This window comes from Ammodytes marinus (genome assembly GCF_949987685.1).
Source record: "Ammodytes marinus genome assembly, chromosome: 10".
NCBI lineage: Eukaryota > Metazoa > Chordata > Actinopteri > Uranoscopiformes > Ammodytidae > Ammodytes > Ammodytes marinus.
The window spans coordinates 5,931,137-5,945,879 of NC_137214.1; the positions used below are offsets into that span (position 1 = coordinate 5,931,137).

General features: G+C 39.9%; 1 protein-coding gene across 3 annotated transcripts in view; it reads right to left on the minus strand.

The window, feature by feature from the left end:
- The window catches only part of ctnna1 (catenin (cadherin-associated protein), alpha 1), an 89,812-nt gene that overhangs the window by 61,514 nt on the left and 13,555 nt on the right, over positions 1-14,743 (minus strand). For all 3 annotated transcript variants that reach the window (XM_080035614.1, XM_080035615.1, XM_080035613.1), the window contains exons 4-7: positions 11,099-11,265; positions 10,177-10,296; positions 8,416-8,685; positions 5,171-5,374 (exon numbers count right to left, since the gene is read on the minus strand). In XM_080035614.1, coding sequence (XP_079891740.1) covers positions 5,171-5,374; positions 8,416-8,685; positions 10,177-10,296; positions 11,099-11,265 — 761 coding nt within the window. The remainder of the gene's footprint in view (positions 1-5,170; positions 5,375-8,415; positions 8,686-10,176; positions 10,297-11,098; positions 11,266-14,743) is intronic.

Below are 14,743 nucleotides of genomic sequence, written 5' to 3' on the forward strand. Positions count from 1 at the left end.
AAGACCGTGGATAGATGTATTTTATTTGGCGCTATAAAAAATTAAAATATTATTATTATAATTTTTTTTCAATAATTTCGGAAAAACTCCCAGTTGCCCGTTCGGGCAAGTGGGTTGTCATAGTTACTGGCCCGACGTGGCGTTTTACTTGCCCCGGGACGTCGGGCAATCCTTATTGTTGAGCCCTGCGCATGTGCATTTGGTGCGCACTTGTTAAACACGGAAGCCAATGAGCAGATGCATGACTAGCAAGCAAACGTTGAACTAGTGGCGAAAACAAAACCAGTGCCTGCTCTATGGAGATATTAAGTACTCAGTAACAAGGACGTTGAACAGGAAAAAGTGCTGGCAAATCTTAGAAAGTTAAAATCACTACGTCGCCATGGCAACACAACCAATCTGTATCAACAGCAGAGACAGCGCAGAAAAAAATGGCATGCACACGTTTCAGTAAGTTTACTGAAGTGCCACACTGCTACTGCCTTTGACATTCTCAGAAAAGCATTAATTTATTTTCAAGGGACATATTAATTTATTTATTGTTTTAACTGTTAAGTTATCTTGAAAACAGCAGGCTATTGTAGGCCTACAAACTATATTCTTTTGTATTTTCAATGCTACTTTATTTGTATGTTTTAAATTGAGAATCAGGCTTAATGAAATATAATGGTCGGAATAGGGAATTTGGTTTTCTTCCGCAGGGGCATGCCCCTAGAAGGTCCATTCTCACCAAGCAGGATCTAAAAATCCTTTGAGAAACACCACATGTACAAACGTACTGAATGTGAAAGCATAACCCTATGCCCTAATTTTTAACAGGGGTTAGTTTTGGTCAATTTCTTCTAGAAATTTGGTACGCACGCAGCGCGCATCCTCTTTATCAGCTCTTACCACCAGGCCTAAAAAAAATTCTAGGGTAAACACTGGGAAGACTATATTAAAATACAGACAAAACAGGAAAAAGATAAGTAAAGCGAGATGCAGGGGTCTCACTGCATTTGCCAGACATTTCCTTTTAGTGCAAGTCCGAATGATAATGCATCACTTTAGGTTGAAGGAACATTATACGTAGCTTAATATTTCAAAGCAACCTAGCATCACTCTTATGTGAAACAAAATCCTGGTAGTTGCTGGGAACTCGAGATGCATTATTAATAAAAAGTGGCAGAAACAGTTACACTCAACATGTGCCATGCCATACCGATATGACTATATGAAATAATTGAGGTCACACTGTGGCTGGGCTGGGGCAACATTACCCCAACCTGCCCTTCCCCTTCACTGGCTAAATAGATAAGCTTTAGTCTTGTTAAATGATCATCATAACATAGTTCACAATTTCCAGCCCAAGAAGGGAGGATAAAAACACGTGTTTAATGTATTGTGCCACACGTCTGTTTCCCAAATCTCAAAGTCAGCCTTCCTTTCCTTAATAACAGTTTAACACTGGTTCTACTGCTGCTTTTTTAAATCACTATGCTGTAAGAATGTTTATTTTTTAAGATTTTCTTTTCTGTTCTGTGTGTTTGAAGATGCTTTAAAAGTGATGACAAAACTCCTGTTAATAATGTAGGTCTTATTTGTCAATTAAAGAACCTGTCCAAAAAGAGATGCAGCTCAGTGTATAATTTGGGGAAGGTTTAAAAAGGTATTAAAAAATGGATACCTCCCAACCCTAATATGAACTGAGGTTAAAATTCATAAATTGGTCAGAAAACATTAGCCTTCACCAAATATGAAGCCATTTGCATGAACACAGCCTAAACAGTTGTTAAATGAAAACCCCAAATTACCAAAAATGGTCCCGGGATGCAGTGAGGGTTAAGGCCCATGTTGAGCTATCTCACTTCTCTAAGTACATGTCAACCACAGTTCTCAAGAGGCTATACTAGGCCATTAAATGCACAAGGTGGACAATGATATATTATGCCTCTCATCAGTTTACTTCATCAGCCAAATCCCTGTTGCGTCCACTTATCATCACTGCCATGATGAGATGTGTTCTCAAGTCATACAGGGCTACCTGAGTGGAATGCAGGAGTAGAAAACCTGATTGGAAGCCAACTGTAATGCTGAATCAGTGGCGTGAAAAATGAAACACACTGACAAATCATGGCTTTGACTCCAGGCGAAGGATAGAACAGTATTGATAGAATATAACATGTAAACTTAGTTATCATTTGTCTTTCAATGTCTAGTGACACCATATTGGGGGGGGTAAAAATTAGCGTTAATGTAATAATTGGCACCAGTTAAATATGAAAATAGACCATAGATAGATTACGTGTATTTGGCAATAAAAAAAAATAAAATAAAAAATATGATTTTTTTTATTATTCAAGAATTTCAGCAGAACCTCCCAGTTGCCCGGTCGGGCATGCCAGTTGTCATAGTTACTGGCCCGACATGGCATTTTACTTGCCCCGGGACGTCGGGCAATCCTTATTGTTGAGCCCTGGCAGTGTTGAGCATTACTGAGGAGCAGTACTGAGGATAGTGAGGAATAAACATTTTACATATGATGCAAAAATGAAAACAACTGGGAATTAACTTCACCTGTTGGTCAAAATACTTTGCCCTAAAGGCCATTGAAACTACGTACCAATTGACTGTACTGAAATATTTAAAAAATCCCGTTCTCCAACTGCAAAGTTACTGCATCAGTCATAGATATCAGGTATCATCTTGATATGCAATCATCACTATGCTACAGAGGTCATGTTTTTGGTCCCCTTTGTTTGTCTAGTACTCTGAACAATCCCTCAAAAAACTAATTCAAAAGATATTAATGATGTTGTGTAGTGAGTTTGGCCAGGAAGACAAACATTACTTTGAGGTGCACAAATAACACCTATTTGCCCACTTTTTAAGCAGGCAGGCCTCGGCCAATGCCCAATGTTCTGCTATAGTAACTACCCTGGCACGGCTCACCATGCAGCGAATGTTCCAGTCTTAAATTGGCCTATTTATAATGTAACCTACAGACTCAGAATATACTACTCTATTCAGATAATGGTGGCTTAGGAAGGTTATTAGTGTATGCATTATGGTGGTTAGCGAGGCATGCTAAAGGCAGCGGCCACGTTTTATGCCTACAGCAGATATAGGAACAAATTGAAAATCAATTTGCATCGTTTTCATCATTAAGATATTTGTGCTCTGCCAGAACTGCTGCTGTGTGTGTGGATAAAAGTTCTAATCTGTTGTACACCCTGCCTGACCAGACATCCATTACAGCCACAGGACCACTCTAACAATTCGGAAATGAAATGGGCAAGCTGTGCAGTTTATGATTTTAAGTCAGCAAGAACAGCAGAGAAACAGATTCAGTTCAAGCACAGTGATGGTAATGAACAATGCATTACTACAGCAATTAAATGTCTCTGTGTGACTGGTTCCCACTGAAATGCTGCTAATATATGGAGGAGGTGGTTAAACAGAGCTTATATAATCACAAGAGAAAACAATCGGTTGAGGAACACAAGGCAAAAGAAAATCACAACCACAAAATGTTTAAAAAAAATAATCATGCATTTAGACATGTTTCTAGTTTAGCGACATGTCACCACGTTGCAGAGCCGTTAACGAGCAGTTTGACAAGTCAATTAAAGCCTGAATTTCTGTGTCTCTTTCCTCTGATAACACACCGCATCTCCTTATCAATCTGCTCACCAACTCTTTGCTCTGCGCTCGATTTGAGAACATCTAGAATGATTTGAATTTTGATATTAAATAAAGCCTAATGTTAGACGTAAGACGCTGTGATGTCGTGCATGGTGCTCTCCTCGTGCATAGATGATACTGACACACGCATCAACACACTTAAACGTTTAAAAAGGATTGGTTGATTAGAGCAACGTTTCCCTATATACATTTCACAGCAGGACTTGCAGCTGCTGAGCCAAAAACGAAATTAAATGATATATGTATATTTGTTCTTTACTAAATTGCTAAAGAGCAGAGGTTTTTCCTCCTCTCAAACAGCCTTGGTTGCATTACGACATCATTCTTGAATGGAGTAGGGGCGACCCTGAAGAAAGATGGTGATATTGTCAACAGCGGTGAATACATGTCAGTGTTGAGAATTTACTTGTGATGGCGCGGCGTGTGAAGGGCAGGTTCAGTAATAAATTAGTCAAGCAGAATCTACCTGGGCAGCAGCGCAAGTAGAGCCTATGTGTGTGAAACACTGCATTGTGCTTAGTGGATATAAAAGTGTGTTGCATCTAATCAGGATTTTCTGATATATTTTGAAAGGATTGTAAATGGGACCAGTGACTTGTCAAGGAAAATGCAGTATCCAGTTGCAGAAGAGGAGAGGAAAATGATTCAGTGTACAACTACAACAGCAGAAGCAATTAAGATGTGTGCCTAGGGCCATCACATGGGAATTTTGGACTGCTAGACAAACCTTCTGCATCCATCTGTGTACAAAACCCATCTCCCTTTTCTAGAATTTGCAGAGCCTAACCACAGCTTTGGCACTAACTCAACAATCTATAGCCAAAAGCATTTGATAGGTTGAGCTTGTTAGGGGAAACACAAACCATTAAAACACAAATTGACAGAAAGACTCTACGCATGTACGGTGAATAAAGACTGACAAAAGGATCCGTTTTCACTAACAATATTTTTTTTATATCTAAATTAACTGAATTGTGTTTAAAACTAATGGTTTTATATAAGCCACATGCCCAGCATGCATCCGCAGATTGCAACAAACAAACCCACAGCCATTTTCCAGGATTAAATAATTTCCCAAACACAATGGGGTACCATGTAGCCCCGCCAGATTATGTGACTGGGGCCCACTGATTGTCCAACATACAGAAAACACTTGTTCTACATACTCGGCACCATAAATCTTAAATCAAATTGTGGCTCATTCCTTTTTGAGCATTGTGCAACCTAGCAATGACAACAGTAAAATGTATAGTTAAACTACAAAGAGTTATTAACTATATTTATTTCCATGTATGTTCATAGAAAAATTTTGTACTTTCGAAGGTGAGCATTAAGTTGGGATTTAGGTTTCATTTATCAAAGACCTTTGTGTCTAGGTCTTTGGACCATACGAATTGTGCTGTCCAACTGTCCAATAAAAGGCAGAGTGCATGCTATGAGGTGGTGTGGTGGAAACTGGAAGGAAATGGAAAGGTAATACGCTTACATTGCCCATGTACTCAGACAGAAGGTCCTGAAGAGCCTGGCGCACAGAATTGCATTCGGCCACAATGCGCTCCCGGCGGTCATCACGTGTGCAAGAAGAATCAGCCATGAGGGCAGCGCCACTGATGATGCTCTCAAGACGCTCCTCCAGGGAGGGACGGAAGCGCTCCTCACTGAACGCCAGTGGGTCCACGATGATTTGTTTCTGGAAGGAAAGAAGCACAAGGAAATTAAACAGGTACCACAAGCATGCACTCGCGGGGCGTCACTCACGGCGGACAAACGTTTCGGTGAAATACGCTAATAACGTTAGGACCACCGTTGACGTGAATTACGCTTGTTGTTACCGCAAGTAAGTGAAATAAAACATAAGCTATAAGCCTGCCTGTTCAACCTGCATTCAATGTGAACACGCAATATTTTAATCTGTTCTGTCTGTCAGTGTCTCCAAATTATTCCAAAATTAAGTAGGCCTAAATACACAGGAAACAGTTTTAACACAAAATTCCTCAGATTAAGCCTCTTAATTTTCCTCTCAAAGTGTACCAGATTCATTAATTTCACTTTAAAAAGGGTAAAAAAAATCTCCCGGGGAAAATATCCTCGGCTGGCTACTTTTTTTAACCCAGCTGGACATTGGAGGCACTAGCGGAAAACACTGTTTTAACCTTAATTTTACTAACTAATCTTAACCTTAAAAGACTAAAGGAAAACGTAATGGAAAAGAAAAAACTCAAATGTACATTTCTTGAAAAAAAAGTTAGAGGAATAGGAATAAATATTATAAATTATATGTTCTGTAATGCATCATATAGTAATCCATTTTGAGAATTGAAAAGCCTCTGCTACCTTTAATTCTATTCACAGAAGTGTTATAGTATCTCACACCTTTTTATATCTGGAGGATGACAGAAAACCTGTCTGATTTCACATGTGCAAGTCAGCTCAGAAAGGCAACTAGTTGACATGCTGGAAAGGGTATTGTCATGACACGTGTGGCAAATAAAGAAAGAAAGCCATTCTCCCCACTTCACGAACTGCTTGCGTGTCATATTACCATGGCAACAGAAGAGACACAGAGGAGGAGACATATAGAGAGAGGGAGAGAGAGAGAATTGGGGTTGAAATTGGGAATCAAAAAGGAGCTAGTATGTTAATGCCTGCGTGCCAGTTTTGGTGGAGTGACTTGCATGGCTATCTGCAACAACAATAAAGACTGAAGCAAAGGATGTGACGAAGATTTGACAACACGAGAATCTAGTGAGTGAAGAAGACTGCCATGTGAAGCTCACACAGCTTTTCTTCTTCAGGTTGCCATGGACCAAGGAACAAACTGGAAATGTATCTCAAGAGACTTCCTGGCAAACCCCCCCCCACCCCCCCTCAATGAGGCTACACTATTTAAAAGTCAGAGGAATGAAAAAATAAAACTAAGTAAGGTAAACAACAGTATAAATTGAAGTGCAATGAACATAATAATGCAGGAGAAGGCAAGAGAAACACAGCACTAGCAGAAGCAATCGTTGAGCCATGAGTCACTGCTGCTGATAAATAACAATAATTAATGTCTGTGGTCAGACAGAGCAACAAGGACCTTTTGGTGCCAAAAAGCTCAATGCTGGTGACTGGCCAAGTCAGTCACCTGATTTCAATCCAAGTGAGCGTGAGTTCCCCAAAAACACAAACAAGCTATACTTGAATCTAGCAGCAGTACGGTCCTGGCAGGCTCTTATCAGGTGTTTGGTGATGTCAATGGGCCACACATTTCAGATAAACATTGACTACATTGGATTTAGAACAAACTATTAAACTTATTCCGACTTAAATCTATCATTTCAATTGTCCATTGTATGTTGTGATTTATTGTGTGCCGAGTAGGAAGTGATCCTATCACAGCAGTCATGTTGTCAATGTCCACAGAGGAATTAAACATGTAAGTTGAAAATGGCACATCAAAATTGCACATCTGGTTAAATGATCTAGATCATTAAGTTATTACCATGAACATGTGTTTACTAAAATAGTTATTCCTCTTCATGGATATCATATAAATAATTGTATCCCATGCTCCACCAACAGAAAACTCTTGGTTCACAATAGCCAGCCTTAAGATGTCAGAAAGCGGCCATGTGTAATAAAAAAAAAAACTGTCATATGGCCATGGGTAAAACATGAGTATGCATATTATTGCATCAATCACATGGACAAACAATGTCACTGCAGGAGTAACACTTCAAGCTACACACTAGTACTTTCTAAATGACTAAAGAACTGAACAACAAGACATGAGTGATGCATCTAGCAAAATAGGACACACTGGAAACATGTTCTTCTATAGGGCTCATTGAACAAGATTTAATGAAAGCATATGAACCAATCCCATCTATATTAAAAAGGTGCTTTGCAAGTCTGACATAAGTCGGGTAAATCATCTTAGCATTTATCTCCCTAGGCAGCATTAAGATGATTAGCTCGAGGAGTTATCCAGCTGCCATTTACATTTTGTTGTTTTGTATAATAAAAGTATGTCATATGTTTGGCTACATTTTTAGTGTTATTGTATTATTTATATTTTAATATAATGTATAGGCCTGTACATCACGATGTTTACAATATTGCCTTGTCGTACGATATATATATAGTTTTTCTGCCCTGGATATAGACGATATGCATGCATGCTCGTTTTTATTAGGATGGGATATTTAAGCCACATTTCTACTTTCCTACTGTCCTCTAACGCACTTAAAGGGCGGTGACGCTGTTTTGCGTGTTTACTTTCCTTCAGGCTGGACAGAGGGTTATTTTCCTTATATTGTTACTAAATACAATGTGTAGAGTCTGAATGCTTGAGTTGTGTAAATATCCTTCATTTGACATTGATAGAAGAAAAGCAAGAAATAAAGTGGTAATGACGCAACAACATAGTTAATGTCCCCCAAAGACATGTTCTTATTTGTCAACATACTGCATCTCGTCCCAATTTCCACCTCGACCATAAGCCCCGGAAGGGTTTTGGTCATTTTATGATTCAGTTGGGTTCATTTTTAGAAACTGACAATCTGACCTAACTTTAACCTTTCTGAACAAGCCTCCATAAAAGCTGTTATTTTTTTTATTTTTTTATTACACCTTTGGAACTGAATCTTAATTAGTTTAAAATCCACATTGATGATAAAAAAAGGACTATTATTAAGAGAGAAAGGACGATGAGGGGCAATGACTTGCAAAAGCACTTCTTTGACTTACATCGAAATTGTTGAGGGCAAAGGCGAGCTCTCCGCCCCCTCCTGGCTGGGTGAGTGCTGAGTCTTCACTGGAGGTGGCCTGCGCGGCGTTGGAGATGCCTGACACTGCCTGCTGCAGCTGCTTGTAGATCAGGTCACGGTTGGCCTTGTAGGCGGCCACGTCAGGGTGCTGCAGACAGGCCCGGGACGCAGTGTACAGCATGGGGATGTTCCTCTGGAGCACCCCGCGAGCAGCAGCCATTTGGTCCTTGTGGTGGACATCCTTTAGCTCCTAGCAGAATGAAAAGGGTTGTTCAAAAGGGTTACAGAGGAAGATAAAATACTTGCGGGGGTGAGGGGGCTAGGAGGTGGTAATGTACTTTAGATTCAGAATGGGCCCCGTCATACCCAATGGAGACACTAAGTGCGACAGAGTTTGCTCTGGATGACCCAGATTTATTTCTGTCCCCTGCGGTAACACAACACAGTCATAATCAGGCCATTATAATATGCCTTTGCAATTTAATGCATTGCTATTCAGACCTCGGCATTTTATTCAATTACATCTTTATAGGAGGGAGAGATAGTATGGAGATATGGCATAAAAACACTAGCATGCTAACGCAAAATAAAAAGATTGTCTCCAAATGGTGCACTACCAAGGCCTTTTTTCCAACATCGCTCCAGACATAATCTGAATAAAAAAAGACGACAACTGCCTTTTTAGCCAAATAACTTCCTGCATTCACTTTGGTTAAATACATTTTGCTTTCCATAAAAAAGTGCAATAAGTAATTTCTTCACAAAATCATCAAAGATTGTTTTGTCAAGTCTAACATTTATTTAGGGGTAACACAGAGAACAAGAATGGTGTATTCTTAGGTGCCTTCCGTAGTTTCACTTAATATTTGATATGTGGAGAGCATGCTTTGTTATGAGTTATAAGACTATTAACGCTCATTTAGGCAACTGAAACTCTAGGGCTGCCCCCTGAAAGTCGATGATTCGAATCATCAGTCGGGAACCCCCGCAGTCGACGCAGATTCTTCAAGTCAAACCATCGTGTTTTTTTTTGGTTTTTTTTCAGTCAGTGTACATTATAATAAAAGAGAAAATAAGACCAAAACACTGACGTTATCATGCCAGGGCATTAGGTGGCGGTAATGCATCACATCACGTCAAATGCCAAAGAAGAAGAGTGGTGAAAACTAAAGAGGAAATGGCAAAAGAAAAAACCAAAGCAGATGTATATGTTTGTGCGGTGCAGATTGCGCACCATATATGCCTATTGATTCTGCTCTGCTATGTGCTGTAATAAAGATAGGTCGCCTTGGAAACAATTAAGCCCCTGTAGACCGCGAGCATCTCGTCTTTTTTACTTGCACGAATCGCCATTCTCTGCAGCCGTCACCGGCTCTGTGTTGTTTCTCTCTCACCGGCTCGCAGCGGCTCGGGCTCGCTCGCGCTTCAGCTGCGCTCCAACTCCCCGGTTCACTCGTAAACTGATTTTTTAAATATATCCAACATGGAGGTTGTTTATTTTAAGCTCTGTTTTCGGTGGTCTTAAAGTCTGTTTTCAACTGTTTTTCGGGTTGACGGTTGGTCAAATATCTCACTCCAATGCACTTTTCTGATTGACAAATAGTATCACGAATAGTCGAATCTCTGGTTTGAACAGGCAGATCCGATTCGACTGATAAAATTCGGGGACAGCCCTATGAAATTCCCAATCCAATTAAATCCTTCAGATCTTGTCTATCCTTTAGTGCCAACTGTACATTACCTGCTGTCTCTTGGCAGCCATCATGTTCAGCTTGTCCACCTCCGGTTTCAAAGCCTTATATTGGATCCCAAGGTCCTGCTCTGTTCCTGCATTACGCACTTTCACCAGATTTTCCTCCACCTGAGGCAAGAAGATGAAAAAAAAATAGGACAATACTTAAGAAATAGTACACATCGCATCTGCGAGTTAGCAAAACAGTTTATTATAACACATTGTATGACAATACTAACCAATTAAAGGTGGAGACGTGGTTTGAACTGGTGGTAAAATAGCATAATTTAAAAGGGTGAAATGACATGAATTTGTATGAGGTAAAAAATTCTGCAGAACCACCAAGGACCCATGTTTTTGATTTGATACAATAACGTGTGGTTTTAGCGCAATACAATGTGTCAACATGTGTTTTTACTAAAGATTAAAGAAAAGATCAGAAGGGTGTCAGCTGATTTTGCCACTGTTAGATGCAGCAGTGATCCGGGACTTTAACCTATTTCTGCAGCTTTTGTGACTTTATTATATATTCATACAAATGTTATTATATATTTTACTTGCTGCCGTTTTCATTTGCACTAGTAACACTTTATGTGGTTAGTAAGTTTAGTGTGACATTCAGAATTAAGCGTTGGGTAGGCTATATCGACGTGCATTGTGATCATGCAGTTAGATGCGTTCTAAAAATAGTTTTAGAACAACAAACAATCGATCGGTCCTTGAGGAATGAATGGGATCCTTCGATCTTGGAATAAACTACTCATGGTAATCCCTAGTCTAAGTATGCTCAAATGGATTACGATGCCATTTCAGCTATACAGTAAGTAAGCAACCAACACCATTCTCAATCTATAGACCTATTTAAATGTCTGAAATTTAAATTGATCATGTTTGTAATGTATAATGTGCTGAATAGCATTAACTGTCCCACCTGTTTAAGCTGGAGAAGTAGTTTGTAGACATCAGACATGTCTGCCAGCACTAACAGATGTGTGACTGCCGACAGGAGGGCTCGGGCGGCGCGAACCATATTGCCCCTCTTCACAGATGAGCAGGGGTCTTCTGCAAATTCTCCAGAAGCCTGCCGCATGGAATCACCTGAGAATGTGGAGCAAAACAAAACATCTGCTGTAATTCCCAGGTATCAACTTTAGCTAAGAACTGTTTGAATCTGTTTGGAACAGCAAGTGTATTGCTGGGCCCGCTGAGGTAGATTGAGACCCACCCAGGTAGATAAAACCCGTATTCTATTATTTATATAAAAAATCAAATCGGGGGGGGGGGACACACGAGAGGAACAGTGGTTAGAGCTCGCTCAAAAAAGATTCTCAATCTTTCTCAACCCTTTTAGCGCGTAGGAGAATTCTGATGGACTGGAAATCACCCGATCCCCAAGTTATACTGTGTGGGTGAAGGATCTAATGTTCTTTTTAAGGTGAAAGAAAATTCAGTTTTCGCTTCGGGGTCAACCTGACAAATTCAGTTATACGTTGGGGCCCAATTATACAACATTTTGACAAATAGAATATTTTTTTCTGCAGACTTGTAGCTCAGGACCTTTCTCAACCAGCATTCCTCCCTCCTGTCCTTTTTCATTTATTATTATAATAATCATTGTTACCATTGTTACTATTGTATTTGTACTTTATTCTTAAGTTATCTTGTATTATTATTTATTAACTGACATGTCCTCCTGCACGTTATTGCTTTGTTTGTGCTCTGTACTTCAATCACTCTTTTTCATTTGAGGTAGTGCGTTTTGTCACCATATAGGGGAATGTTTTTGGGGTATAAAATGTAAAAGTTTCATTTATATTCTGCACATATTACATGAACATTGTATTAAATACATTGTATTGTTGTACTTTTTTTCATTCTCGGAATAAAAACAGATTCTCAATGTGCTCACAACGTTCTTCTATGGTGTTGTATGTGACATATCATCAGCACCTACTAGCCTGGCATGATAACGTTAGTGTTTTGCTTGTATGCTGTTTTATTGTAATGCTAGCTGACTGGCTTTTAGGGGTTAGGCCTAGTGACCAGGAAACCATTTTCTATTGTTGTGTGCAATAAGGAAAGAACATGCCATCGTCAATGAAGAAATGTGCTGGAGAGAAGCATGTCCACTGCCTGCTTTGGGTTCAACACAAAGCAACAAGGACACACACCTCTTCATAGTGCAGTAATAATGGCTTCTTGCACACAGACATGCACACACAGCCCTCTAAAGAAAGAGGTCAGAGGCACAACAAAGGGCTCACTGTCTGGTTGGTCCAGGACAATGTTTTGTCCTACATTGGATGGGCCTGCACAGTTGACTGGGCACACAAATGGACTTTAGACGCTCACATTATGACCAAGACAGTAAATCCGAAAATAGTTCACGTCAGCGAAGGCATAGCAAAATTCTAATTCTAAAAAAAACGCTCTGCAACGACAACTATTTATATTTTCCTCGTTCCTACTGTATGATGTGGCAGAGCTTTACAGAGACTAAAGCCAAAACAGATGACAAGCAGCAACATGAATTATTTTCCTGCTGTGATGAGATTTGCTCAGGGAAGAAAACAACTGAGAACTAATTTAGGAGCAGTGGCTCAGCAGTTGTTGCTATCTTGCTAAATACTTTCTCGGTGACGAGTCGACCATGTGGGCCCAGCTCTAGGTTTTCTGGCAACACTGCTTGCATAGACACGGTATAATAAATGGTATACTTCCCCTTTTAATCCAATGTGTGCTGGGATTGTTTCCAGCCACAATAAAACAAAACCGAGTATGCAGTTTAAAAGGGTCAAATTTGTTGGTTTTGCATTTATACTTAACCAAATGAAACGTTATATATATGTTGCCGGGTTGTGTACTAAAAACACCAAAAATGTTTTCCGTTCAATTTTCTAAATTTTTAAAAATTATTCATTTGAATAAAGTAACGCTTTTGTTCCTATGATCCAGGGAAACTTCACGTTGAATCAATAACAAAAGACGAACAATACTATTGATTGTGAACCCCCTAGTGGCAGAATATGACATGTCTGTTTTAACAATTATGGACATTGACTGTTATTCTATCATTTCTTAACTGGCTATGTGAGAGAGTAAGAGCAGAGTACTGGGGAGTGTTTTTAATGTGCACAGTCAACACGTCAGTGTGCCCTCACTCCAAGATAACGAGCAGACTGAATGTAGATAACAAATGAAGTGACTTCTTGGCTTTGAGCGCAGGAATGCTTCCTGTGTGTTCTGGCTACAGGAGGTCAATGGATGACTTCCCGAAACTGACGTTTTTTTTCGTGAGAACAAAAGGTGACTATGTGACAGCTCAGATGGAGTTGCTTATAAATTGGGAAATTACTCCAATTCCACTTATTGTCCTCCAGATGATGTCATTTCTGTCTCATCACATTCACTGAGTCAAGAAACCCAGAATAACTTGAGTTGAGACTTGATGGAAAGATTTTCAACTTGAGCAGATGTCATTTAAAAGAGCAAATCTGCTTCTGTTAGTGTATGCTCGAATCTATGCATTGAGACATGCATTAATGCACCTCTAAATACAATCTAACTGAATGTCAGATAGGGCTGCCACTTACAACTTTTTTTCCATCGATTAATGTATCCAAGTGATTCATTTTCTCCAAATAATCGGAGTAAGCATTTCATTTTAAAAGGTAAACTGATGAGATATCCTTCCTTTTTAGGAATTCATGTGGCGCTGTCTCATGCCAAGAGTTCAAGCAATTGTATTGTCATTATATTGAAGCAGTGTTAATTTCGTTGACTATGACGAAAAATATTAGTCAACAAACCTTTTTCACGGACGTAAACTAAATAAAAACTAAATAAAAAGGCAGATATGATGACGAAGACTGAGACAAATATAACTGACACTATAGTCAACGAATAGGAACGATACGAAAATGTTAGGGCGGGACGAATGGAGAAGAGATCCAATCAGAACTACTCTTTTTGTGGGACAAGTTGGGAAGAAATCCAATCAGGGCAAAGCAGTGAATATCGACGAGAGACCTCGGCAGTGTGAGCGGGTGGAGTGAGCCGCTGTGCAGAAAAACTCTGCGGTTTGATGGACATTAACGTTGTCTAGGGGAACGGCTAAGTTCCGCGATCTGTTTGTAGTAGGCTGTGTCTCGAGCTTGACTACACAGAGCCATGTCCCCAAACTGACTGCGCAACTATATAGGAAATGAACTGTGAAACTGCCACCTCCCTCCGTTAGTTTCTGTTTTCACCCGAGTAAGTTACAATCAACAGTCTCCGACGCATGGACAGCGTTCAATTAAAACCTCTCATTTTATTATCAAAAAGGCTTTGATGCAATAGAAGTCCGAACACACACAGCGGCAGCAGTGTTGCTTAAAGGAAAGCGCAGTTGCTCACTTTTGTCAGCGCCTTAACTGTGTGATGCTGCTGCCCAGGGGCGGCCTTAGCGATCTCGGGGCCCGTTTCAAGACCTAGTGTGGGGCCCCCCACTTATTTTTTTATTTTCTTTATAAATAATGCCTGTGCATGCTCCCCGCAAAAAGAAAAAAAGATTGTGGAATCCAGTTGGTTCATA